Source organism: Megachile rotundata, chromosome 10 (assembly GCF_050947335.1).
Source record: "Megachile rotundata isolate GNS110a chromosome 10, iyMegRotu1, whole genome shotgun sequence".
In the NCBI taxonomy this organism is placed as follows: Eukaryota; Metazoa; Arthropoda; class Insecta; order Hymenoptera; family Megachilidae; genus Megachile; species Megachile rotundata.
Genome location: NC_134992.1, coordinates 13,246,438 through 13,270,780, shown reverse-complemented (window position 1 = coordinate 13,270,780; position 24,343 = coordinate 13,246,438). Strand labels below are relative to the sequence as shown.

The window sequence follows — 24,343 nt, the reverse complement described above, 5'->3', positions numbered from 1 at the left end:
GCATTTTTCTCAATGTTCCTCTCCAAATGTATATACTAGGTGGTTTTTAAATTTGTATATACGAAATTTTGTATTTGGAGATTTGGAAATTTGGGCTTTTAGTAATTTGAAAATATTATGGTAGCGAAATATGGTACATAAGCAACTATGTAGTTGATTACGTTTGTTCTACATACTTACATTTCATACATTTATATTGTTACAAATTTAGATCCACTGTGTATATAATAAAAAAGTGTATAGGATAATGAGCAGCATTGACTAGTTGAAAGCATAGTGAAGTTACTTGCTTTGCGCGAATTAAGTACATACATATGAACGGAGAATATCTACCTAAATACATATTATTCAAATTATTTCTTTACCAGTATTATCTACATATTTATTTTATATCAAGTGCCAATATTTTTATAAATTTTTAAAGAGAGTATATTAATACTTTAGAACAAGATTTTATGATCTTATAAAATACTTAGGTATATGCATTACAGTATCTATATATGACTACATGTACCGCAATTAAATATGGCAGCTTCCATAGGTAGAGTTTACACTCAATTGAGGTAAATGTTACGCACTTTAACTCTGTGTTATATACGTTGTCATGTCATATATTAACAATTATATTATACGGTATGTAATACATATTATGTTATTTAAAATACATATTATATAATACACTTAACCTTTTATAACGTGATCATAAATATGTCTTTAAATTTAGTTTGGCCTAGATTTCTTTTTATTAAATAATTTTCTATGTAATATTAATAAGCCGCATAAATGAATTGTCAGTTTTCTTAATACTGTTAACAGTTTGCCAAGACAATTTCTGGTGGATGCGATATGGAAAGAACAAAGTATAAATAGCATTTTGCATACATCCTGTGCATCAAAAGTGAATTACCAATATTATCACACTTCGTCTATCCTATTAAAGAAAAGAAAATTGAAAATTGAAAAGGTATAACATAAATACAGTTACACATACATTTATTAAGTATATATAATTAAATAAGAGTTAAAATAATTAATTATTTCCAGAATGTTAAACAATTAATGGTAGAACAATGTTTAAAAGATCCTAGTGCAATATATAATTTTAAACCAGCTGTAGAACCAGTTGTCCCAACAATAGAAGTATGGAATGAAATAACAATTACCGAATTAGCAGAACGCTTAAACAAGACTACTGATGATGTTTTAGACTTTCTTTTAATTAAACATAAAGACAAGTGTTTTGTAGAAACTAGTGTCTTATCAAGTAGTTTAGCAGCTGAAGTAGTTAAAGGATGTGGTGCCAAAGTAAAAATTATATCAGCAAAACATGGAAAAAAAGAACTAACTTATGAAGATCTTATTCAACGGTAATATAAAACTAATATTTCTCAGTCATGAAAAATAATGACATATTATTAATACAATTTTATCAACTTTATAATTTCCATGTAGGCCTCCACCCCATAAGTTTCAGTTAGTTAAAAGACATCCTGTTGTGACCATTATGGGCCATGTAGATCATGGTAAAACTACTTTGCTTGATGCATTACGAAATACATCTGTTGTAAAATCAGAGTTTGGTGGAATTACACAACATATAGGTGCTTTTAATGGTAAGTATTAACTTGCTACTACTTACAATAATAGCAAATAAAATCAATTTAAAAATGTTTCAATTTTAGTGACTTTGAAATCTGGGGAACGAATTACATTTTTGGATACTCCTGGTCATGCTGCTTTCAGTGCTATGCGATATAGGGGAGCACATATTACAGATATTGTAGTGTTAGTAGTAGCAGCTGATGATGGTGTTAAGGATCAAACCATACAAAGTATAGAAATGGCAAAGAAAGCCAATGTTCCTATTATTGTAGCTATCAATAAAATTGATAAACCTAATACTAATATTGTAATATTTCTTGAAATAATAATTCTTTATTCTCTAGCATTGAGCTAAATATTGAAATTAATACAGTTTTCAATTTATAATTTTTATTTTAGAGACAAACACAACATGAACTTGCACAACATGGTATAATAGTTGAAGAACTTGGTGGTGATGTTCAGTGTATTCACATATCTGCTTTAAAAGGAACTAATCTTCAAGTGTTAACAGAAGCTATAGTTTTACAAGCTGAAATAATGAACCTAACAGGAGATCCAGGAGGATTAGTGGAAGGTGTTGTTATTGAATGTAAGAATGATCTTGGTCGCGGAAAATTAGTTACAGCTTTAATTCGGCGTGGTACTTTGAAAAAGAGATGTCTATTAGGTAAAGAGTAATATTTTTTATAAGCATGTATGTATATACATATTATCAAATTATTATTATTGTCAAGTTAATTTTAGGTCATTCTTTTTAAGTGTCAGGATTAGCATGGGCAAAAGTAAGAGGTATGTTTAATGACTCTGGACAACCAGTTATAGAAGCCAAATTATCAGAGGCAGTAGAAATTATTGGATGGAAAACGTTACCTAATGTTGGAGATGACATACTAGAAATGCCAGATGACAAGACACTACAAGCTGTTCTGAAGTATAGAGAAGCTGAGTATAATAAAACTTTAGCTATGGAACATAAAGTAATGGCTGATAAGAAAGAAGAGGAACATCAGAAGGTAATGTCAACAAATATAATGTTTAATAGATAAGAAAACAAAGCAGATACTTTGAAATGATATAAACTTATAAAAAATAGTTAGTATAAAAAAGTTTTCATAATTACAGGAATATAAAAAGTTTTTAAGGATAAAATACCAATTTGGAAGGAGAGTATTTAGACAATTGCAAGTAGCGCTAAATGAGAACAATGTACAAAACAAACAGGAAAAAGACACAGATGATATCGCTGCCTTTAATGTCATTATTAAAGGCGATGTATCAGGGAGTGTTGAAGCAATATTGGATATATTTGACACTTATAAAAGCAATGACGCGTGTCGTTTAAATGTAATTCATTATGGTGTCGGACCTGTCGTAGACACAGACCTACAATTAGCAGAAACATTTAATGGTAATATAATATTGAAAAAAAGTTGCTGCATTATTAATTAATTAAATTCATTAATTTAAATCATTTATATATTTTGTTTAGCAATTATTTATGGTTTTAATGTAAATATAACGAAAAGGTTAGAAGAAGAAGCTGTAAAGAAAGGTGTATCTATACGCTTTTATAACGTTGTGTACAAACTGTTTGATAACATTAAAGAAACAATCGCCAGTAAAATGCCTGAGATCGAGATTGAAGATATTATAGGTATTTATAATGTAATAGATTTGTAACACATGTAAACCTATGAAAATATTTTCTCATTCGATATTTATTATTTTAAATATAGGTGAAGCAAAAGTAATAGAAAATTTTAAAATAAAGGAAAAAAAGAAAAAGTTTTCGTACATTGCGGGTTGTCGTTGTATTAAAGGCGTTCTTTTAAACTCTGCGATGTACAAAGTAATAAGAGGAGATGACGTTATTTTTAGAGGTAAATGTGTCACAAAAATATCGTTACATGTTAGATGTTGCATTAATATTTACCTAATTAATGCTTTATATGTTTTCAATTAAAAATAAATAATATTTGAATATCTTGTTGCAGGAAAATTAGTATCAATGAAGCATTTAAAGGACGAAGTATCCTCGGTAGACATTAATGTCGAATGTGGCTTGAAATTCGAAGATCCAACGATAGCATTCCTACCTGGAGATACCGTTATATGTTATAACCCAGTGCAACAGCGTCAACAAGTTAACTGGGATCCTGGATTTTGATGCTACGTACACTGCCGGCTAGAAGTATAGAATTATCTAACTTTTTAAATTAACTATAATATAAATTACATAAGATATGATACAAATTTATATATTCACAAAATAAAAAAAAACAAAATATCTTGTCTGTGGGTAATTAAGTTATTTCCACAAAATGCATTTTTACAAAGTGTAAGTACAAATTTCTTTATTATTACTTCTGTGATGCGCCACTGTTTTTACATTGTATCGACGGACATTTTTTTTATTTTAAATGATTACATTCAAATCTTCGTATCGCTATTAATTTTTGATTGCACTGTTTTAAAATCCATACATGTTTAGTTTCCATACAGTACATTTTAAAATCCATCATTGTTATGAGGTTAAAAATTATGAGTTTTTTAATTGAAGTTTTTGTCAAGTATTTGCAGCCTTGATATCCTGATTTAAAAATACAAAAGAACAATACAATTGTTTCGACATCGTTAAGAGGCGTATGTTTCTCGAAGACGACGTTGAAGATGATGATACGCGGTCAGAACACCACGTTTCTTTTTCTGTAAACGACACGGTGCCGATTCTTGATTGGCATTTGCAATTTTTGTATCCAAAGGCTCGATAGGGATATTGTTGTCCGGATGTACAAAAAATGCAATGGAATGGCGACCTCGACCACAGAGTTCCGGTACAACTACCCGGTGTCTTAATGCTGGAAGTTGATTATTGGTCCAATTCGCTAAAATATCACCAGTGTTCACCAAAATAGCACCTGGAAGATGTCCGACTCTTCCCCATCGTTCTCCGTGCGGAGTTTGTATTTCCAGACCTCCTTCGCAATCCTAAAAATAATGGTAATATTTTTTATTCAGTTATAATTTTATAGTAAATATTTATCAACAAATAATTTAATGTAATTTTTCTATTTTGTGAAGCTTAGTGCGTGTACGTACTTGTGCCAATAAAGTGAAAGTGCCATAATCACAATGCGCTCCGCAACGAGCCAGTCCTGGAACTGGTGCACCAAGAGGTGGATAGTAAAGCAGTCGGAGGGTCGTCTTGTTACCAGGTCCCAGCATGCGTGAATGCTTCGAGAGCAGGAAATCAGGGGATTGCTCTAGGCCCACGGCCAGAGCCTACAAGGCATACATCACATACATTGGCCCCTATTTTTACTTTATAGTACCTACTGATGGCTGTAAAGCAACCGAAGAAACCAATCGCGTTAGTTCTACCGTCGGACAGATTGGTTTGTAGGGTTACTCACAGTGAAAGCAACTCACTTTTCGTTAAACGATCTGTCCACGAGCTTTCGAATCGTTGTTTAAGTGTTCGCATATTAAACGTGGCAACTTCAGAAATTACAAAAGAAACAGCTAACAGAAGAATCATGTATCCGAAGAATTCAATCGAAGACATCAAACGAATTTACCGAACATTTTCTCAGAAGACGTTGATTCAAGAGCCAGATAATTTGTATACGTTTTTTATATTCTTGGACAAATGATCGGAAATTTTACCAATTGCTTGTTATAAAAAGTGATAACATGACGAAACAGAAGGCTGGCTCTTGCATCAGATAACTGTTTTTACATTAAAAAGATAGCTGAAACGGCTTATCATTCGTTTCGTTAACGCCGAGTAATAGAGAAAAATATTATTACGGTTAAAAGCATGGCAGATAGTTGCTTGAAATCTCGTGCGAGTTCATCGACCGCTGATCTGAAACCAGGCACCTCCTCGTCCGGAAGAGGTCCCCCGCATCCGGTCACATTGAAAACATGACGAGCTTCTTTCTCATCCGTGTATCTGCAAAATTCCAGGAATTAATGAGCGATGTTCATATCACATAATCATGAATCACAAGCAGTGCAATCTTACTGCGATGGTCCTGGTTTCACGTATCCGTGGTTGCCCGACGATGGCCGCTCATATTTGTTTCGAACATCATCCGGTAGCTCGCAAAACGAATCGAAAGCTCTGTAAGCAGCCTTCATCTGCGAACAAACATAATATGTATTTAGTAAGACATTTTTAAATACAGCCAGTGCGAACATTTGGTAGTTTCAAAATTGTTCAGAACCAACGTATGAAGGTTTACATATTTTATAAATATCTATGTATTGTGCAGTACTTGTATGTTAAGTATTTATACAATTTTTAATATCTGATTAAATCAGTAAATTTTTAGAGATACAATGATAAAAATTTAAGTGTTCTTAAGATACTAATTTGCATGGTCTATCATAGAACATTTCGTTGCACCTAATCGTATCATTATGCAATTACCGTTTTCACTCGGTATTAGGAAATGTGTCACCTTGGTAGGTGACATCCTCGAGTTCCCGATAACCGGTGACGTTGAATTTGTCATCGTCCCGATAAGAGCCACTCTAGCTATTGACTTGCGAAATTAAACAAAAAAGTTTGTGTTTAACTAGCGGATCCGAGGCTAAATCTTACTCTCTACGATTCTGAATTTTTTTTACCTTGTACGTAATTTTTAATTATAGGTAGAGGTTATGAATTTTACAACATCAAAGATGTTAATCTTTGCATACGTTTTTTCTGTGTCATGTATCTTATCTTTGCGACAGCTGTTTTAGTACTGATATTAATTTCTTCAGAAAATGCATCACTAGATGTACTGAATAGATAGCGTGAGACGCACATGTGCGTCACGACTCAATGCGTCATTTGATTACTGTTTACATTTGCCATTTAAATTGCAACAAGTGGAAATATTTTAACTGTGTCCTCTTAGATTTTGATACATGAAAAATATTTGTAAGCTTGCAGATGTTTTTTGATGTTCTTAAAATTTTAAATATTGAATCAAATTTTTAAATGAATAAATTTGTAAATTGTGAGAAATGTAAATTTTTGAACTCTCCAGTTTTAACCCTGTATTTCAGAGAATGGAGTATCTCAAGGTGTCTCCCTTTTCTCTCCCTCATATTTCACTTTTAATTTCATTCGAAGCACAAGTAATTAAAACTGACGGATTCGACCGTGCCAATTGCAGCATTGACGCGTCTATGCACACGTTTGATAACGAAATATCGTGACGTCAATGTAAACTGTACAACCATTGAAAATCGGCATTGAGAACGAAGAGACGAAGGAAGGGCACGAACGGAGAGGTAATAAGACGCAGTGAAGCTTGTGAAATAATGAATGCTAGCTTCCTAGCTATTATCGATGTTGTAATATGTTTCTTACGCAATGTTCGATAAAAAAAAATTACAAAGGTACAGTCGATAATTCCTAACCGCCACACGTGGAATTCTAACAGTATGTTCTTTTCATGTAACATTCAGAGTCTGGAAGCTTCCAGACGGATTTGTTTGAACAGTTTTCGATTGTATCGATAGTATCAGGATTATCTATGTGACGTAAGAATGAGTTTGCTATTGCTTTTTTGGCGGTAACAGAGACATTCAGAATTTATATCTTATAAAATATAAAATACCTCAAAAATAATATTAGTAATATGCAGAAAATTTATTACAAATATATTTCAAATTATTAGAGGTTGACGTGAAAGTAGATTTGCTCGATTTAAATTTCCCGCTCTTTTATATATCGTTTTCGAAAGATCAAGTGTTGACAGAGTGTCGCCTCCGGTTTACTCTGTGCTCAGACGTTATAAATAAATAAGTAAAAACAAAAACAAATTAAGTTTTTATCAGATGAAATTGATATGTAAATTTTTCTACTGAAAATTGCTCGAAGATCATGGAATAAAAATTACAAGTTCCGAAGTGCATGATTACATACGAACAGGAAATGCGATGCAGCAAAACGTACAATTTCTGATAGCGGATGCAACTTATTTCCTCGTTTTTCCTCAATTAAGTAAATTGATTGCATTTTTTATCGGTCGTACCCTCGTTAGACAAAACTGTTTTGCAACAATTTTGTGATGCAAGTTTATGAATGTGTGATTATCAAAACACGGAGTCTGACATAAGAGGTTAGAGGTGTTTAGAGGTTAGAGGTGTCCAGATCTACAGGTGTCTAGATATATCTAGAAGTAGATAAAGATATCTAAAAATGTCTAAGAACATCTAACAGTATCTAGAGATATAGTGCAGATAGTAAGTATGTTAACCCCTTTCATTGAAAGAATAGCGTAAACGCTAAGTATGTACCAAGTGAATTAACGTATTATACTCACGGTAGTAGCGTGAACACGATAAATATACGAACGTATTTATAGTAGAGCGTCATAATTCTTGCGTGAATTATCTCGTGAAAATGTAACAGACAGATAATGTTCGAGCTGCCGCATTGATAGGAAGTCTTCTCAGCAAGGTCATCGCGAAAACCATAAGCTTTTATCGAACCCTTGACAATTCGTCATTGTACGAGCCGCCGCGACGAGGACGCCGCGAATCAACGTCTCGTTAACGATTCTTTTCGCGCCCAGCGTCGCGAACGGACTCGCAAACTTTTCCTTCGACATCGGCTTTTCGACGCCAGTATTTCTCGCCTTGACTCCTTTAATTCTGGTTCCACGAGATAGTAATTTTGTAACGTTACCAAGGACACACGTTACAAGGTTACTCATTGTGCGTGTAATGCGAGCCTTCTACTACGGGTGTACACTATGTTCAAGTGTAACGTACTAACGTTTCAGTATACCGGTCGCAAACGGTTAGTGTTATTTTTATGGATACAATTTTACGTCTCGACGCAATTCAATTAATTCACGTTTTAACTTGATATAATTTCATTCCACAGAATTCAGTGCGTTTGCAGTTCCTGACTTGGAGGATATTGAGACATTTTTTGCCCCCTTCTGTAGATACAAGATCTGTCTGGAAAGTCGACGCGGATTCAAATAAATTTGTCAGTAATTTTATATTTATCAATAATAGTATATTTTACTCCTAATATTATTTGTAGTATATTGACTACTATTTACGCAATATAAATTCAGTTTCAGAATTAGACATTAGTGTCTCATGATTAAGTACAAGTTGATTGAACTTTGAGTGGAACTAGATGTGGCAAGTCAGGAGTCAAATTTGCTGAAACGTATCGAATCTAATGGTCGAAATAATCGTGTCGAGTGAAATTCGTTCGGTGAAACTGTATCAAATAGCTGTAATTAGAGTAGAGTGGAAATGTTTCTATTAAATTGAATCAAGTGTTCGAAATTCGACTCTGAGAGCTCGTATTATCGCCCAAAGTAGTCGAAATTCGACTCCAAAAATGATTCCTTTCATCATCCATAGTTGCAGAAGAATTAGCTTTGTCTAACAAGTTCTTGAAACGGAATTACAAAATGTGACTAGTCTGTATATGGAATTTTTTATGTATCTTTGTGTTTAAAATTTTTTTAAGGTAAAATTACCTTAATTACCTATGTTGCTTATAGATATCGACTCGAGTTTCTATTTCTTTTAATGAATGTTTTCCAACTTGCTCTTTTATACGACGATTATATCGAACGAGTATCGATAGAAATGCGTACCTTGCATTCCGGAATGCCGTGGTTGACGAGCAAGGCCAGTCCTTTCTCGGACAGCGCCCTTACCAGCTTCGAAGCCACTTGTTTCACGACACCCTTCTGAGGACATCTCTCAGTCCCTGGAATAAGAAGAACGGATAGAGTGAGAGAAGAGAGTCAAGAATAGTGGACAAAGAGATTTAAAGTTTCCATCAATTTTCTTTTCTTTACTTTTGTTTCTAATTGTTACAAGCTTAAATATTTTTATATATTTGTAGTACTTTCATTATTTCATGTATTTTTTTTTATTTTATGATAATGTTTCTACAGTTTTTCAATTTATTTTATTATGCTATCAATTATTGTTAATTTAATTCAAACTAAATTTCATTTTTTATATTTATTTTTCATTTTGGATATACTTTATTTTTTATAATTTTGTAACTATTAATTTTTAATTATAGTAATAATATTTTTGATAATTGTTTTTGAATTTTTAATAGTTGTAATTCACTAAAAAATCTTTTTCATGAAAAACAAATTTTTTTTTCTCTTCTCGCGGGATTCGAACTCAGGTCCTTAAGATTAGAAGTCAGCTGCACTACTCACACCACCACTGGATCCCTTGTAATTCTTTTTACTAAAATTTCTAATTCAAGGAATACAAAGATCCTACATCTTATATGTTCTAGTTTACTATTCTTAATTTATTACACTTCATGTCCGACATTTTCAATACAGTTCCATTTTCACATAAATGAAATTCGAATACAATAACATCGATCACTTACGACTTTACTATGAGCCTCGTAATATTACTACAGAATATCTCTCCCTCTAGCACATGTATCGATTATTCTTTCATTAAGCGAACATTCATTGATAGATACACGGTTATCGGACCATGGAATGCAACAAGACAAGAACGTTTCTTCCTCTTCGCTAAAAGAACTACTTTTGACGTCAATCGTGTTTCATCGTTTTGAAATGCGCATCCTCTTTCGAGGAAAAGCTTATTTTGATTCTTTATCACCGATTCGTAAAATGCGCGGTGTTTTCGTCCCACAATGAGTGTCTCGAAATTTTTAATGAATCATGAATTTCCATCCCTCCAACTTTCTCGAAACAGACTTCTCGAAGTTATTTAGAAATACGTAAACAATTCTACAATTCTTGAAAATATTAAAGTTTATACGCACGTTGGAAAAACTTTTAGATAGAGTGTTTGTCGTAAGTTTTGCAATCTTCATGGACAAGTTATTTACGCGCAAATTTAATTTTCATTAATGACGATGATTAAACGCCACAATAATTCTTCCGTTATAATTATTTATAGAGATCAAGTTTCCGCGCGATGACACCAATATTTACCCGCGCTCCGATACTTTTATTTCCAGCGTAAAATTGTTGTAATTAGCGCAGCGATGATTGAAAATAATTGTAAACAAATTAATTGATGAACAGCTCAGAAAATACACCGTTACAAGTTCGAAGAATTTTTTAGGAATTCATAAACCAGTTTGACTACTAGTTTTCCTGTTAATCCTGTTCTATAGGACGCAAAACGAACATTACCTGTTGATAATATACGTTTACTTATCTTGCTTTCATTTATTATTTAAAATTATTTTTAAATATACTATTCAATTAATTTTTTTTACGATAGAAAAATTTTCTTTCTGAAGAGAAATACGAAGAAAAATATTGTTTGTAATTTTTTGTAACAAGCAGTAATTTTTCTCTGGACATAATATATAATATTCATTATGTAAGTTTTGTGATTTTTAACATGATTTTTTATATGAAGAGAACGTTTGTTAATTTTTAAGTCGATTGTATGTTGAGTTTCCGAAGCGACGAAAAAGCTTGTGATAGGAGAAACGTGATCATTCCGCAGATTTTTCTGCGATCACACGTGTTGCGAGGTGAAATCACGTTCTCACGAAGCGAAGAAGTCCCGAGAAAGCAATCGTGTCGCCGCGTGGCGTTGTAACAAGATCTGCGCTATATTTTTCTTATCAACATCGCGCGAAAAACGAGAGCGAGCTTCTTATGTCTACATTTCTCGAAAAAATTGTTACACTCCTAACCGGAATATCAAATATAGTATTTTCATCAGAAAAACATGAATTTTTAAATTTACAAATCTTTAGATTCTCATATTAAATCCTTGCATTTGCAAATGTACAAATTTTTAAATTTCTGAGATTCTAAATTAAAGAATATTCTAATCTCTATATTCACAAGTTAAAGTTCTAGATTTCTAATTTGTAAATTTGCAAGTTTTTAATTCCTCAAATGCCTACATCCTCAAATCTCTAAGTTTACAAATTTCTAATTCCTCAAATCCCAACATCAAATCTCTAAATTTTCAGATTTAAAGTTTTGTGATCTCAGCTTCCTAACTCGTACCGAGATGAAACACCCTATATGTGAACTCTGACGTCCACGTTCCAAAATGTCCCAACTCGTGTATTTCCTATTCAGTTCGCTATTTCTGCGACGTCTCGACGTTCGAGGGACAAAGAAGTAGAACAGAGCATTATCAACGAGAGAACGAGAGAGAGCATTTCCTCTTCGCGTTTCTATGTCCTCGAGGATCGCTAATATCGCCAGGGCATTAGGCCAATTTTACAAAATTTCAAGTCGAAAATGATTAAATATTGAGAAACTTGTACAAGAAATTACGATTGATCAATTTTGACGAATCTAAAGATGTGCAGATTCAAACGTTTTATAAGCATAAAATGTATAATAAACATTTACAATAAAATTACAATGTTCACTATACATTCACAATATATTATAATACAATAAAAATGTATAATAAACATTTACAATAAAATTACAATGTTCAGTATACATTCACAATATATTATAATACAATAAAAATGTATAATAAACATTTACAATAAAATTACAATGTTCAGTATACATTCACAATATATTATAATACAATAAAAATGTATAATAAACATTTAAAGTAAAATTACAATGTTCAGTATACATTCACAATATATTATAATACAATAGAAATGTATAATAAACATTTAAAGTAAAATTACAATGTTCAGTATACATTCACAATATATTATAATACAATAAAAATGTATAATAAACATTTACAATAAAATTACAATGTTCACTATACATTCACACTATATTATAATACAATAAAAATGTAAAAATAAACCATAGACTCAGTTAAAAAAATTGAAAATTCGAATTAAAATTTTTTGAACAATTACATTACACAACTAGTTTCATTTCACGAGAAGTGGAATTATATCGTTTCAATTACAGTAAAATACTCAATTGTTAAATCGATAAAAAGGTGCATCGATACGTCGCAATGGTTTTAATCGACGCTTTTTATCGAAGTTTTATCAGTTATCTGCGAAGGAAGTCGATTCGTTTGTTAAGAATAAATCCATGGATTTACGTCCAAAGATTTATTGTAATCCGCGACTGCGTTGAAAATATTAAAACTTAACTTTTGTTAACAAAGCATTTTGTGCGCAGTAAGATAAGAAATTATTGAGACGTGTTATTAAGAAAGAACGAAATAATTTTAGTAAGTACGCCTCCTATGATCGATTTTTATGCGCATATCGGTGTTATCTTTGCACCATATGTTCCGTGTGTTATAATTTCTCCCCTCGAGCATGCTTTAAACTTCTCCTGAAAACATAAATGGTTTTACAAACATGTACTTGTACTTTACATCATGATAAATATCGTAGAATTAGTTGTACAGAATATTGAAAGTAGAGAAATATTTGAAGTAGCGATACTTGAGCTTCGGGTTGCATTCGGAAAAGTTCGGGCAGGTTCGGGCATGACTTCGCAACTTTTGAGAATCTCAGAAATTTAGAAATCCAGAGTATTTTAAATTTAACATTAGAGTTTGGAAATTTGAAAATTTCTAATACGAGATAGCTAGTTATTCTCTGCACGTTGCGTCATAAATTTTACAGATCTGGGTCATGATTGACCCAGCTACGATTTGCAAATTCTAATCACGATAGTCTAAACCTTAACATAGTAGTTCGAGGATAACGAAAAATTTGCATGCGAAATGGTTCATTGGATCCTTGGTAAATGTTAAACAAGGCAGTGTGCTGTCTTCCGCGAAGCAGTTCGCCAAACACAACAGATGCTAATTGATCTGACCAGGTAATTCCGGTTGCAACACGTGGAATTTACACAATTTCCAACGTAACGGGACAAACGACCTGTGGAAATGGATACCTAATTGTTTCGAATTCTAATGAATTGACGAGAAGCTTTTGAACCTTTGATTCCATGGCACAGGAGAGCAACAAAAGAGACCGGAAGTAGGGTTCTTGATTTCTATTAACACGCTTCTCGTGTGTCCGATTTGCTTTAATTTGCATTTGGTACTTTCCATGACTCATTGCTTTTTTTACAGAATTAATTTTATATAAATATTCACCTTACTCTCGTTTGCAGAATTATTAACCTATAACATAAAATTTAATATTATTAACGTAATACTTCGGACATATCATTAACATAAAAATTTATATGAGCTCGTCTTATGTTTACAAATGCTCGTAGATGTGGTGGACCTTCGGAGGTATATAAATGACCATAAATGGCGAGATTATTCTCTTATAAAAATTACTGTTAGAGAACGCTGGTAAATGTATACCAGTGGCCATGAAAGTAGATGATTGCAAAACTATCTTCTATAAGTGGTATAGCCTAGGCTTATACCATCATTTTATATGTATATTTGAATGTAAGATATGTAAGTTAAAACAAATATGTAAATTACATTTTTTTTTAACTTCTAAATTATCTCAAAACACTTCAAATTTTCATATGAATCTATTCCGTACGAATCTTCATATTTGAGCCATTCGTTATATTGCCGATTTCAAGAGTCCACCCGCGGCAATATAGCGAGAGTCCACTTTAAACGCCATAGTCCTATTCAAGACCTATAAAAGAGAGATGAGTAATACGTATCTAAATACACTTTCTACGAGACTAAATTGCATAAATTGTTATGCTGGTTTTCCTTTTCAATCACTTACGAGATGGGAAAATGCACGAAGAAATTTTCTCCAGTATTCGTGGAGGTGCAGGAAGTTTCTCTATCGATTGACGAACTCCGATGGAAAGTGAAGGTGAACGTAAAACAATGAAGGCTCTTAGTTACGTTCAAATACAACAGTTAATTAGTTCCGATGAATTATAAATAAGCGTAACCGTGACGGGCTGATTTGTTCAGGCGAAGTGGAAAAGCTGGTTGTTCGTAACAAAAGATTTACCACTTTTTAACACGTGATTCATTCCGTGTGCCACTTCAAGAATTCAAAGTTAAACAATAGTGCGATTAAAATCTTTTTTTATGTTACTTGTTTATGTAATAATTCCTTCGAAGATTTACGACTGATGCAGAGTTTGCATTATTCTTGAAAATTCCAATTTTTTGTACGATTCAATTTCCATTTAGGTTAAACTACGATTAAAATTAGAAACTTAATTTAAATTTAATAGATCCACTTGAATAATAAGATTCAATGAATACCATTTGAATATGTTTCCTTAAATGCCTTACTTTCTTCATTTGCATTATTTTACAGCGGCCATTTTGATACTCGTTCAGAGACAGATCGTCCAACAATCAATTGTTTGAATAGAAGCTCTTCAGAACTTAATCCGCAAGTGACTAAGCAGGATCAATTAGCGATACCAAGAAAATTTACACGGACCTCGTGAATGACAAGATTCTGTAAAGATTAGCGACGACAACCACGTCGAAGGCGAAGGTCTTTTGTCACATGTTGTAAATCGTTCTCTCCGCTACATGCAATCCGCATGATCGTGCCACGGTAAATCAACCGATGGAAATCCAATTGCAAACATATCATCAGTCTTTTTAAGTTTTCCGCGTACACTTTTATGTACCTGGTACACTCTTTGTTCACGTGCAAACGGAACCGGTGATACAAGCGCGACAAAAAAAGCGTCGTTAAAACGATCAGCTTCGAGAACCTTCGATCGTAAATTATATCGTTCTTTCGCGACTGCATCACGATTTATCAACATGGCTCGGAAAATTTACGAGGCGACTGTAAAATCTATTGTCTTTCCTGTCACGACAACTGCTCCGCGAACGAATCAAATCAACTTATCTTTTGATTTATTCTTGGGAGGTGAACAGCGATTCTGAAAAAAGTTACAGCGAGAAAAATCACATTCTAATATGGCTCAATTGGACAGGGTCAATTTGCTACACTGGTTGAGACTTCTAGCGACAAATTTTTTAATTTGTACTATGGAGAATTTATATCTAGAACTTACTTCTAGATCTCTACATCTTTAGAGAGATTCATCTGCATCTGTATACTCTTCCAATAAAATTACCTATAGTTTTAATCATATCGAAAAGAATATTTATCTTGTCAGATGATTACAATATTAAAAGGCATCCTTAGTAACAGTATACACTGGGCGAAAGTATCGGTGAGACTGTCGGTACCAGGAGAAACTAGCGAAAATTTTCTCCTGGTTGTGTGTGCACCCTAGAAACTGTTCGAAGTCGATACTCGATCGGTGAATCGAGCGAGGTTATGAATCGACTTGAGAGATCAGAGGGCTCGGTGTATTAATGTATAGCTGAAATATTATATAGCTTCACGATTTACTTCCTTGAATCTCAGCATATAAATCATGATAATACACTTATTTTATCGTTACGCATTTAACACTGCAAGAAACATGGAGACATGAAAAAGTCTGTACGCAAGATTCTTACCTATCAAGAAGAATATTATCTAGGAATTGCATTTCCGTAAACAGGTTAGATCTATGCTCCATCAGTAATTTGTTTTGCAAAATACGTATACTGCGCATTAAAAACGAACAACAGTAAGTGGTCGATGATTTCGACAACACCGGATATACCGTATCGATGAAACGTGTTGCTAAAATATTTACACATATCGATTTACGAAACTTTTGATAAATCACCGACATCGACAAAAACATCGAACGCGCTTCGATGTTTTGGCGCTAAAACGCACGATGGCGTTGTGTTTGATTCTACCTGTCAAAAGTTCTTTTTTCGATCAAGAGAGTAAAATATTCGCGTTCGCGATGTTTTGTACAGTTATTGAGTTGCAGAAAATTCGCATTCAATTTTATCTGAGGACTCGATCGTTTCGCAGCTGTCCAATGGAAAAAACAGTTTCGACGGGGAGTTCAAGTTTCGACGACAATAAAATGCGATCACGACAAACGATAACGGTACATGCGACCACCGTGTGAAAACAAACGCTTGGGCAGCTTCACGACTTATCACGAATACGAAATCCTGTTTCTTTAGTGTGCTATGAATTTTTTGTTTCTTTCTCCGTAGTCTTTACTTTCGTTCGAACGTCTCTGGTGGGCGCTTTACGTAAAACAGGTCGTTACACGAGGAGAGATTCGAACGACGCATCTCCATGATAGAACAATCAGAGAAACGAGTATTAAATTGAAAACCGATTTGTAGATTTCCTGACTGAAACGAGGCTCGTTTAGTACTTCGAAGTGCATATTATGTTTCACAGAAGCAACTGCAGTTACACTAATTTGATGCTATAATGGAAACTTCACGCGATCTGAGATATCGACAATATTATATCGATCGGCCGAGGCTGAGATCTCGATTAGGTTTCCCATCTTAAATTTATGTAATCGATGCCCATAGAAACTATCGCCGTTAACGTCGGAACACTTGCTACTTTTCAATTACAGTAAACAAATAAATAAAGCGGTAAAATGAACACGAGCTTTCTCTTGCTAAGCGCAATCATGTTACATCTTCTCTTATTCAACGACGTCAGATAATGGAACATGAACGATATCGGAATAGAAAACAGGAATGAATCGCTTTCAGTTGAATTCTGATAACCGCACGACCCAGCTTTCCAGGTAACGTAAATATATGTTCTACCTAATGCGTACACTTTACAGCGATGAAAGTGAATTCATATTCATGTTTTAACAGCATACAAACTAGCTGACACGAATGCAGTTTGTGAAGCACATGTGTCCATGAATTTTTTTCAAAAGAACCGTTTCTTCCCGCGTATCGGGGCGGCCATCTTGAATATTCAAATATTACGAGCAATTATGGTAATGCCTTGATATGCTTCGATCAGACTTTGGTGTAATCGAATGGTTTGTTAAAAACTAGTATGTTAAAAAATGAATTATTTAATATACTATTTTTTTTATTCGAGTAAAAAGTACATCATTTTTGTTATTCGCTTAAATACGAGATAATAATTCCCCGTGTTTTTTGATTTCAGAAAAAAAATTCAACTCGGGAATGTGAGTGATAAGAGAAAGTTCTTTTTAAGTATTACAGCTCCACTTTCTATCTGTTTTGCAAGATCAACGTTCCCGAAACCATCATCTTCAAACGAAATATATTTGTACGTTGTAAAATTAAACGATTACAAATATTTAAATAATTAATTATCGATAGAATTATTGAACGATGATCTAATTAGTGCAATTAATGTCTAAGTAGAACATACAAATTAATAATTTAATAGTATTTATTTAACACCGTTTTTTATTGCAGATTTGATAAACGTGATACCATTTTGTTTCACAATGTTTGCGTGGAATAAATGGGCCAGGATTTCGACGGCGCTATCGTAATTACACATGGAATGAGTCAAGAACAGCACATTATTACGTATGTTCTCGTTTTTTCATCATGACATACAATTCTTCGTAAATTTTTGATACAATTTAGAATTATTGGTGGGAGTAATTACTGAAGAATTTATCGTGTTATTGTAAAAATCTTTGAGGTCGAAAGAAACCGCAAAAACCTTTGTAATGACTCGTAATATAATTATGCCAATCGTCGAGTGGTACGAACCATCAGACAGAGCACGTGTTTGTTTATCGTATGAAGTTAACATCGTGTTCCACCGACATTTGTTAAAATATTTGCAAATGGCGCGATATCGTTTGTACGTCAAACATTTGAGTCTAGAACATTTTCAGGTAAAGCCGCTGCAAATACTGAAAGTTTCGTTTACCGCAGTTAGTTGTTAGGAAATCAGTTGTTACACAAGAATATTTTTCTGTTTTTTTGAAAAGTGTTCGAAGAACTCATTGCGGTCTGACAAAAGATTGATGTACTAAGAGTATTGTAATTGCATGAGTCATAAGCTACTTAAACATTCCGTTAGTATTAATTACGCTGGTATGATATCACTATTTTTTAATAGTTATAGTTGCAAAAAATGATGAAACGATTATTACTTTATATAGGAACGGCCATTTTATGTAGCAGTAATTTTCGATAACTGGTATCGTTTCTACTTAAACTTACATAAGTACTAGGAAAAACCTACTTATCGATTATCACAAGTTCTCGATATTTCAAAGTACATTTCCATTTATAATTCTTTCCTTGTCACCAACTTCTTGGTACCTCGATGTTCTTTGCAGGATTGTATTTATCATTACTTGTATTTTTCATACTTGCTTTTTTATTTCAGACACTGCAATATTTAACACTTTCAAAAATGCACATTAATTTCATTGCAATTCTTTTCCAAAGTACAGAAGTTCCAAAGTCTCAAAACGCGACTTTTGATTTCAATTTCAAATGACGGAAGTATTTAAATAATTCAAATTAGTATTTAATTTGAAACAAAGTGGGTTTCTATTATGGACATTCCTCAGGCTGACGATAACAAGAAAAGAATCCACTGATGGCTCAATAGTTAAATGGATAAAATCTAATCTATCCTTCTTGTTGAACTCCACTTCAAATCCTCACAATGGATTTACCAGGCTATAAATAATAAACCAGCAAAACATCGGCTAGGACATGAATACCAACGATATAAATGAAACTTAGTTCGAGTAATAATCGACAGAAAAAATTCGAACGATCCTAGTCGACAACGTCATCCTACGTCGCCGCCATTGCAAACGGTACTTGCGCAAGCACGAATTTTGCAATTTACTGCCTACGGATGCCGACCGATCTCTCGACTCGATCTCCTCGTGCATTCCTCCTCTCTGAGGCGCTTTAATGCTTGCGATCTTGCTGGAGAATGTTAAGGAGAAAAATAATAAGAACGTACAAAAATGGAAATATTTTTAAACGAGGTAACTGAGGCAGCCATCTTAGTCTTATCTTTAACATATCCGGTTATCATTGGCGTAGAATACTGCATGCAGAAATTTTGAAAGGTATATTTCGAAAACTGTAGAATGTTCTTTTTAAGGTCATGCCTGGCGTGGGTCGTTAACGCTATTAGTGAAGCTAGAACATCAGACAAAAATGCTAGTAACCAGTGTCGATAATGTGAAAGTACATGGAAGATCGTATAACATTTTTTAACGAAATTGATGAGAATTCAAATACCGGGAATAGGCATGTAATGGCTGGAATATTTAGGAACACGTGTAGGATGGCGGTGCTATTGTGGAAACGTTTTGAAACACGCATCACGCTGTTTTTCCCGTTACGGACGCGAGCTCTATCGACCGAATTCTTTCGTGATGATTGGCGCGGAACAATTAAACGTTCGCTGTACTTGTTTCGGTGCAACAGCAACGCTGTTCATCCTCTGTAAAACAAGAATTAGCAATTAACGAATATCATTGTTCGACATGCAACGTTCGCTTAATACCGGACAAAAGAGAACTGTTAGCAAAAGGACACAATACCAGCAATTTCGTTCCAAGGAAAACTGTCAATATTCTTTTGTTAATTTTCTTGAAAGACAAAACAACTGTGCTTATATTTATTTCTTTCACAACCACGTTTCAAACATTTTAATCGCAAAATTATTTATTCTTGTATCAATTAATAACGTTTTCATTTTGCAAAGTCTCAAGATTACAATATCGTGAATAATTTTCACTCAAGAATGGGTGCATAATTTACTGGCAAAAAAAGATAAGGTGCGCATGCGCAATTAAGAGTCATTTTCCCAGAGTCAATTAATTTTAACGATGTTTCCACATAACGAATAAAAAAATTCACCTTGCTGGGAGATCTATTCTCAGACCAGTGCATAAGCGTTCCTTTATCCGTATGGCTGCATATCGTGACCACGAGATACAGCAAGCACGTGTAAATACGCATGCAAAAAAAAAACGCGTGTCACTCATCTGTGCTCGTGCCCTATGCACACATGTATGCGCATGCGCAACAGTAACGACGGTTAAATCCGTTGAACGAACCGCTATACAGCGAAAAGTGAACGGAGTCTAACGATTCTGTTGCTCGATTGACATTACGATAGAAGAAACGTGTCACTTGGGAAAGACATTCTTCAGTGTCTTTTAATTAGAGATAAGCGAGATTTCTCCGGAATGTAACCGTATTTTCTATTGTAGGTCTGTATTTCAGGTCCTCGAGCACGCCGACTGGATGTGACGGCTGGATATTTTATTATTCGCATGTTTCTACTTTTAAACTGTTCTTACTGGAATGGTACGGCCATTGATTTAATGTATGCAAAAGCCCACCCGAATAATTTATCGTTGCACATACGAAAGTCAAGGATGAAATTTCAGACGTCGAAGAGCAGATTTGATAAGGTACAGATTATTTCACTGGACCACCAAGGTTAATACAGTATTTGAAGATTAATTTCTTAGAAGTAAGTAGTCTAGAAATATCTGTGAGAAACCTAGATACTTCGATTACACAATTGCAGATAAACAGCGTTCAGGAAACTCGCAGGAGGAAGAAACGTTTCGAGGAAGGTCGGAAGTTGACCGCGATAAGCTACGCGACGGTTACCAATGCCAGTAACGGTTGTTAGTTATAGGCGTCTTTTAGCGATGAAAGTAAAATGAAGACCGCGAATCAGGACACGAGTACGACAAAGAAGGTGTCGGTGACGCGTGAAGCTCATCTAACCGAGAATTATATCCAGGGACAATTGTGTACCGACGAGGAATACTTTTCCACGAACGCGATTGAGGTTAAGAACGTGGCACAAGTTTCACGCAATTAAACAACAATTACACTTCGATCGTTTCCGTTGGAGCACGTTGCACAAAGCGAAATCAACAAGTGGTCACAGTTGAACACGATTGTGCCAAAGTATGCAGCTACGTCGAATAATGCGCTATATGCCACACAAAGAGATCAGTGATGACTAAGAAGGTTCACCGAAGAATTTCAATTAACTCGTCATGATTTACATAATCAATGAAAATCGTAGCCGGTGCTATATTTCCGTATCGATTGTAATCTCGATCGTGAAACCTTATTTAAACCGGGTAGATGCCAGTGTAGGCTATACATACACGCGATTCGTTTGGTCGTTGGCCTATCGCCCAGACTTGGAATACATGTATACTCGCGACAGGGGGATAGGGACGAAAGAAACGCTCGAATCGAACCGAACGAAGAGAAGGATGGAACGACGAACCGGTGGAATGAGACAGTGTGTTTCATGAGACAGAATTTAGACTGGTTAGACTTTTTTATTTAAACGTTGTCAATGTGAGAGTCTCTGACGCTTTGAACTTTAGTTATGTCGGACGGGTTTGGTCAGGTATTCGAGATATAGGAATATTCTTGAGACACAATTCAATATCCAAACATTAACCAGTCTGAATTTTCACCACATCTGAATTTTCAAATTGATATAATGATTCGAATATGTATTAGCCCGATTGATTTTACTTGAATTTAATCAGGCTACCCGAGACATTCGGGTTTCCACTCGAGTTCCGACCTGTCTCGACCAGTGTGAATAATCAACGCATTTAATCATCCATATTATTGATAATATACTGTATATTATGGGTCCGTTAAGAGCACGGATAATTATTTGAATTTCAAGACTAAAATTGTTTGCAGTACGTTCTTAAACAAATGTATTCAATAATACCAGAGTCTGTGATGATCTCTTGGTGGATTGAAATGCGGTTGCCTTTTCGTTTACACTGCACACGCCAATCCATTATTCTCAACGGTGTTTGCTACAGCGAGCGCTTAAATCATTATCCAACACAGTCACGGCCATGAAGAAGCACGGGTTATTTCATTGGAGCAGTTGAGCATCCTATACATACATATATGTGTATATATACGGTAACATGCTCCTGTTTACCAACTTTCGCGATCAGTAACTTATTCGTATGACCCTGAGGAGACGAATAGAATCGACTCTTCCTTGTTGTAACATCAGGCACACGAAATTCGTTAGAAGGTCCATTCTCGAGTAGATGATTCTAATGTTCTGATAAAAAATGTACATAATTTTATATAGGGTGCTACATATTATCTATGTTCATTGATTATCAATTATAAAGATAAATGAATCATTATAGGGATTAACAGCTGCGATGTACAACTTTAATCTGTAAAGTTATAATTAATTTTATCCAATTGCAACGTAATATTTCATCTTAATCTAGAGCGTCCACTTAACGAGGGTTAAAAATATCAGTGGATACTACAATATTTCTTGTCGTTTAAGATTTGATCGTGAGGCGATTTTATTGAGAAATGTAGATAGATAAACGACGAGACACCGTGTACGAATCAAGAAGGGCGCCAAGGGAGGGGCCCTCTTTGTGAGACGGGCTCTGACCTCAACGGATCGTCGGGCCCGAGGTAGGCGCCTCCGACTGTGAACGGCAAAAGCTGCTGCTGGTTCGCTTGTCTGTCTGGCCAGTTGCTTGGCCTCGTTGCCAAGCAACCGTAAAAGCGTCACCCCCTGAATCTCTAAAATTCCTTATACCAAGTTGTTCCAAGCAAGCTTTACCCGACGATCACGTTCCACACGTGAGAAAATCGTCGCGTTAAAAATATCACTCGAAAGACCAACGGTTTTTGATCCCCGCGTTTATATTTAGAATCCGCTGCTAATAATTCAAGCAACGAACGAAATTGACCGTTACGACAGAGACAAAGTTCACGATTTCTTCGTATTGGCATTTAATCAGCGACGAAAAAAAGGAACTCTGTTTGCGAGAAAAGGACCGATTACTTTTTTTCTTCGTAAGTCGGCTGATCAATGATCAGTGCAACCATGAACTTTCGCGCGAAGTCATCATATCGGGAGGAACGGTTAGTCATTAGAACGGCTCATCGAAACTATGCATCTTGTCTAGCGTCGCCACGTGCGCTAACATCGCGGCTAATTTCGAACTACGTCGATTTTATATTGCACTTAATTTCGTAAGTTTGACCCACGACACACATTGCGACACGTTGCAATTTGTGATCCGTTTGTTTAACGTATCGTTGCGCGCCAACCGATTATTACATATTAATGGTATATCGAACCATTATGTGTTTATTTTATGCAATTCGTAAAAAACACCCTCCTTTATTGAGAAGCACCAATTTATACTTACACATGTCAGGTGTATTTGAGTGCAACGTAGGCTTCTTTGAGATATGAGTAAAAATGGCGGGGGAAAAGTTTCTTATCGTTTACTTTCGATTTTAAGTACATAAGGCTATATAACTCGTGGCGATATAATGCGAGGTTACACAACACGCGATACAGCACGAGACTTTATAACGGGTGGCGATATAACGCGAGTTTACACAACACGTGGCGATATAGCACGAGATTTGATAACAAGTGGCAATATAATTATATACAAATATTTTGTTATATCGCCTTAAATTATTTTCATCATCCAACGACTTTTTACAACCCTCCGTATTAAAAGGACAACGAGATTTAAAAAAAAGTTAGATGTAATGCTAGTACAGTTTTTGAGAAGCCTACGTTACATCTCAGTATTGCACATAAAATTGAGGGATAAATGACAGAAAAATAAATTAGGCTAAATTTATAATCAATCATAATGCCGCCCCTATGGGGTGAAGAACTTTCCCACCCACACACAGCGGCTCTGGTGTGAAACAATTTCGAACAAAGCTCGACGAACTTACCCATGTGAGCGAGGTCGATGATCGGTATTTCGCATTTGCTCAAAAGAGTCTCACAGGTCTGGGTTACAATCGGAGCACTCGTGCAGCAGCTCATCTTGCTCGTGGCTAGTTACTCGGCGAAATGAGATTTCTATTGCTGTCTTTCTCCTTCTTCTTTCGGTCTCTTTCTTTCTTTGCTCTTCGGCAGCTCTCGCAATTT

The 24,343-nt window shown here is 34.6% G+C and overlaps 2 protein-coding genes and 2 long non-coding RNA genes across 16 annotated transcripts; 2 read left to right on the top strand and 2 right to left on the bottom strand.

Moving 5' to 3' along the window:
* The first annotated feature begins 242 nt into the window (after nt 1-242).
* Nucleotides 243-3,892, top strand: mIF2 (mitochondrial translation initiation factor 2). Of its 3 annotated transcripts, none has more exons than XM_012289838.2 (11): nt 252-563; nt 817-964; nt 1,045-1,367; nt 1,453-1,613; nt 1,683-1,909; nt 2,002-2,272; nt 2,365-2,618; nt 2,728-3,013; nt 3,095-3,259; nt 3,342-3,485; nt 3,600-3,892. In XM_012289838.2, the coding sequence occupies exons 1-11, from the start codon at nt 526-528 to the stop codon at nt 3,770-3,772; spliced, it is 2,190 nt and encodes a 729-aa protein (XP_012145228.2). In that variant the 5' UTR covers nt 252-525; the 3' UTR covers nt 3,773-3,892. The 3 variants fall into 3 exon arrangements, with proteins under 3 accessions (XP_012145229.2, XP_012145228.2, XP_003705258.2); XM_003705210.3 differs by having other exon boundaries at nt 253-633; XM_012289839.2 differs by lacking the exon at nt 3,342-3,485 and having other exon boundaries at nt 243-563.
* A 39-nt stretch (nt 3,893-3,931) lies between these two features.
* Nucleotides 3,932-24,284, bottom strand: LOC100883148 (uncharacterized). 4 transcript variants are annotated; one of them, XM_003705155.3, is made up of 6 exons: nt 24,145-24,284; nt 9,234-9,349; nt 5,633-5,748; nt 5,416-5,560; nt 4,705-4,887; nt 3,932-4,593 (listed from the first exon to the last, which is right to left on the bottom strand). In XM_003705155.3, the coding sequence occupies exons 1-6, from the start codon at nt 24,236-24,238 to the stop codon at nt 4,240-4,242; spliced, it is 1,008 nt and encodes a 335-aa protein (XP_003705203.1). In that variant the 5' UTR covers nt 24,239-24,284; the 3' UTR covers nt 3,932-4,239. The 4 variants fall into 4 exon arrangements, with proteins under 4 accessions (XP_003705203.1, XP_076392285.1, XP_012145226.1 ...); XM_076536170.1 differs by lacking the exon at nt 24,145-24,284 and adding an exon at nt 22,121-22,208; XM_012289836.2 differs by lacking the exons at nt 9,234-9,349; nt 24,145-24,284 and adding an exon at nt 7,964-8,085.
* LOC143265228 (uncharacterized) lies at nt 12,424-16,132 on the bottom strand. Of its 7 annotated transcripts, XR_013039520.1 has the most exons (5): nt 14,800-14,938; nt 14,273-14,700; nt 13,779-14,176; nt 13,666-13,692; nt 12,424-12,890 (listed from the first exon to the last, which is right to left on the bottom strand). It is a non-coding gene; the product is annotated as an uncharacterized LOC143265228 (long non-coding RNA). The 7 variants fall into 7 exon arrangements; XR_013039525.1 differs by having other exon boundaries at nt 12,429-13,692; nt 14,011-14,176; XR_013039522.1 differs by adding an exon at nt 16,000-16,132 and having other exon boundaries at nt 12,430-14,176; nt 14,800-15,860.
* Nucleotides 17,090-24,016, top strand: LOC143265227 (uncharacterized). 2 transcript variants are annotated; one of them, XR_013039518.1, is made up of 5 exons: nt 17,090-17,159; nt 17,540-17,665; nt 17,818-17,934; nt 18,752-19,370; nt 19,490-24,016. It is a non-coding gene; the product is annotated as an uncharacterized LOC143265227 (long non-coding RNA). The 2 variants fall into 2 exon arrangements; XR_013039517.1 differs by having other exon boundaries at nt 17,818-19,370.
* Nucleotides 24,285-24,343: the final 59 nt, after the last annotated feature.

Coding starts and splice junctions, on each gene's coding strand:
- LOC100883148 (XM_003705155.3), bottom strand. CDS start 24,238: ATGAGCTGCTGCACGAGTGCTCCGATTGTAACCCAGACCTGTGAGACT. Junction 5,561..5,632: donor GTGAAACCAGGACCATCGCA/GTAAGATTGCAC, acceptor GGAATTTTGCAG/ATACACGGATGAGAAAGAAG. Junction 4,594..4,704: donor CTTTCACTTTATTGGCACAA/GTACGTACACGC, acceptor CATTATTTTTAG/GATTGCGAAGGAGGTCTGGA.
- mIF2 (XM_012289838.2), top strand. CDS start 526: ATGGCAGCTTCCATAGGTAGAGTTTACACTCAATTGAG. Junction 965..1,044: donor GAAAATTGAAAATTGAAAAG/GTATAACATAAA, acceptor AATTATTTCCAG/AATGTTAAACAATTAATGGT. Junction 3,486..3,599: donor AGATGACGTTATTTTTAGAG/GTAAATGTGTCA, acceptor ATCTTGTTGCAG/GAAAATTAGTATCAATGAAG.